General features: G+C 37.0%; 1 protein-coding gene across 1 annotated transcript in view; it reads left to right on the forward strand.

The window, feature by feature from the left end:
- col27a1b (collagen, type XXVII, alpha 1b) overlaps positions 1-3701 on the forward strand; it is a gene marked incomplete at its 5' end in the record, with an annotated part of 91702 nt that overhangs the window by 48335 nt on the left and 39666 nt on the right. Inside the window, 5 exon segments of the mRNA XM_014024015.1 lie at positions 664-717; positions 2437-2490; positions 2635-2688; positions 2764-2817; positions 2915-2959. Coding sequence (XP_013879469.1) covers positions 664-717; positions 2437-2490; positions 2635-2688; positions 2764-2817; positions 2915-2959 — 261 coding nt within the window.

Raw genomic sequence — 3701 nt, forward strand, 5'->3', positions numbered from 1 at the left:
GAATCAAAAAGACAAAAAATAGAAATGAATATTTCACCAGGGTTACCCCTACAATTTGTAGGTAGTGACAATATCAAGGGGTTTGTTTAAAAAAGTGAGTTGATTTGTTATATTGAAATGTCTCCTGGATGAGGAAAAACACATGCACACAGTTTAACATTAATTGACAAAAGATTATCTTGAAGCCAACCATGAAATGTCTGAAGATCTGCTTGTAACTGACTATTAATAGATTCAATATTGAAATCAGACAAAAAAAGAACAGTATCATCAGTATGCATTAAAATATTTGAATACTTCAATATTTTTGGAAGGTCATTTATGTATAATAGGAAAAGCAATGGGCCCAGTATGCTACCCTGTGGAACTCCCACGGAACAGGGCAGAGACCCGGACACAGAGCTTCCATGCTTCACAACCTGACACCTATCAGTCAAATAAGAGGAAAAAATTTATATTGCAGATGATGAAAGTTGAAAAGATATCAACTTTTGTAAGAGAGTATAATGATCAACTGTGTCAAATGCTTTACGATTCTGGTTCTGCTTCAGCTGCAAACTTCCTAGATTCCCAGTAGTATGTATGTGTACTTTTACTTTAGGTGTGCTTCTTGCTCTGAACTGCTTCGTCTTGAACTTAGTTTTATGGCGTTTTTATTTTCAGGGCACCCGTGGCTCACCAGGGTTGCGAGGTCTTCGTGGAAAACCTGGACCCCAGGTATTTTCTGTTCCCTTATCAAACTCTGCATGTCTTTTGAGAGGAAAATAAGCATATTAGTTTAAGTAAATATGCATTCCTGACAACTAGGGCCAACTGTGGCATAGGCAGCATAGACAAATACTAAGGGTGCCGTCCATCTAGGGGGCGCCACAAATGGTAGATGAAAAGATTTTTTTTCAGAATATAGTTGATTTAGTCTGTAGAATAATCACTAGTTATTCAAGTTTTTGAGGCTAGCATGTTCTGTGGGATTCTCAGCCTGCTTTGTTACTACATGAGGTGTTATATAGTGCAGAGGATATTTGGTGATCAAAGTATCAAATGATGCAAGACTAATTGCTGTTGCTGAATGTGTGAGCAGAAAGCAAAATAAGGATAATAGAAGTTTCAGTTTTGACTTCAAATAAAATTCAGGTTGTAGTCATGTTTTTAGTGTTCTACCTTCATAAAATACTGGTTTTATGTTGTTTTATTAATTCCATACATTTAGTAAAATGCTCTTCAAATGACTGGAAAATGCAGTTTTGTGTAGATTATTTTACAAAATGTGAGTACCCGTGAACCCCCCTAGAACTGCTTCTCTCCACAGCTACTCGTTAATAAAAGCAGGTGTTCCTTGTCAGCAGATGTTGGCAGGTATGAGGTAGACTTGTGGCATTCTGTATCAAATAAATTATATTGTTAACAATTTTAAGTGAACAACCTGGTTTCTAATAATAACATCATAAACTAAAATATTTAATTTGTTATGTGAATGCATGTACCGTATTTATTCAAGTGTAATGCGTAAAATTTAATCCATAAAATCATCCATAAAGTTGGGGGGTAGTATTATACTCAGATAAATATTTTTACTTATGTATTTTAACTGAAATATCGGCAAAATTATTGAGTCCGAAAATGAGGCCGCGCTGTAAAAAGCAGTTGAAACGAGCTTACCTGTGACACTCCTCTGCTTCAAAGCGAGATAGTAACAGATCCAAGCAGGCGACATGATGTGAAAAAATAGGGGTAAAAAAAGTAGTCCTTAACCTTAGTAATGATAACAAACTAATGACATTAGCGTGTGACCGAGCCGCTGCTTGGACAACAAAAAACACACATGGCTGCCGTCGACCGGTGTTATAAAAAAGTTTGTATCCCTGAAAAAAGTTTGTCCACCAGAGGGGGCGCTTGCGAGTAGGAAGTAATCTGCTTTTCCCTCAGAAAATCTCATGTGAAGTCTCTGACTTTTGTGTTGGCGCCTCCTGGTGGACTATGTGTAAAATGCCAGAATTCATATGATGCTGCTACAGCTGATCTATTTAGTACATATGTTGTTAAAATAAAATGAACAGTCCAATGATCATTTTACTGATATGTATAAAGACTGCAAAGGCTGAAAAATCTTGAAGTCTGCATGAAATTGGAGATAGTTTGAGGATTCAATTTTTCATGCTTTTTAAGCTCAAAAAAGGGGGGGGGGTCGTATTATACATGAGATCGTATTATACATGAATAAATACGGTATGTAAATCGGCACAAGAGGGCCCCACCTAAACTCTTGCCTCGGGCACCAAATTGGCCAGGGCCAGCCCTGCTGACAACACATTTCTCCTCATATTCAAGACATATTTTATATTAAATTAATAAATTGTTACTTTTACAAAATGTTTACAATTTCATTGCTGTGGTGTTAATTATTATTCTTTTTTTTCTTATGTTAAAATTTCCTAGGGTAAACACGGTGATAAAGGCCCCGATGGTACACATGGTCCTCCTGGCCCAGAAGTGAGACAAACTTGTGTTGTCCTTTGTAGTTTTAATTTTTGCAGTTTTATATAAAAGAGTAAATTAAATAAATAAGTTCTACCTTATTGTATGTCAGTGCGAAGCTGTGAATAAGTGGTTATACTGTATATGTGATATTTACAGGGCTTCCCGGGTGACATTGGCCCACCAGGACAAAACGGCCCTGAGGGACCGAAGGTTGGTGAAGTAACTTGAACTCAATTCTGTCTCGACAAATGAAATGAATTTTCACCTTCAGCACTTCGTCCGCAGGGACATGAAGGGATGAGAGGTTTACCAGGCCCGGCAGGAAAACCTGGCCCTCAGGTGGGATTCTCTTTTTTTTTTAACCCTGAAAATGAGCTATATATACATGATATGTGTTTTTCTTGACCAATATCATCATTTTCTTTTGTTCTCTCAGGGTGATGAGGGACCAGTCGGGCCAGCAGGACCTGCCGGAGCTGAGGTGAGTGCTGATTGGAGGAGCCCTGCACACGACACAGTCAGGGGTTTCACACAGACGCCACATAATGTGGCTCGGCTTAAATTTAGCTTTGAATAACTGAGCAGTTTGTAGATCTCTGGCTGACTGATTCTTCTATTGTTTCAATCCTGATGTCCCTCTGGCTGCTGCGAGCTCATTTTACCCAAAGTGGTTAGCAAATTGCTACAGAGTTTTCTACTATAAACCCACACACAGTCACAAAGAAAGACAAAACAAACATAAAAACAAAATCCTAAATGGATCTAAAGATGAGCACAACAAAAAAGTAATGTTTTATTTCCAACTGAAAAGGTAAATTGATATATGTTGTTCAGTCAATTTTTTAATGGTAAAAAGCAAATGGATGAAAAACAGGAAAAGCATCACATTATTGGCATATTTGCATTATCAATCAAACTTCATAAAATCCTATTTAAAAAATCTTGTCAGTCTGATACATAGACAGAAAAAGATGCATTTTGAAAACTTATATTGAAAGACTATTACTAAATTACTGCTGCCAGTCTTTGGCCAGGATTCTCTTGCAAAAGAGATTTTTAATGTCAATGGGATTTTCCTGGAGAAATAAAGTTTTAAGGGGGCAATATCATGTAAAATCAACTTTTTGGAGTTTTATATCATGTTATAATTTTACACTCTCATAAAAAAAACATGCCCAAAGCCTTGCTTTGACTCATTCATACATGTTTGAGAAATCCTGCAG

The sequence above is a fragment of the Austrofundulus limnaeus genome, unplaced genomic scaffold, assembly GCF_001266775.1.
Source record: "Austrofundulus limnaeus strain Quisiro unplaced genomic scaffold, Austrofundulus_limnaeus-1.0 Scaffold403, whole genome shotgun sequence".
NCBI lineage: Eukaryota > Metazoa > Chordata > Actinopteri > Cyprinodontiformes > Rivulidae > Austrofundulus > Austrofundulus limnaeus.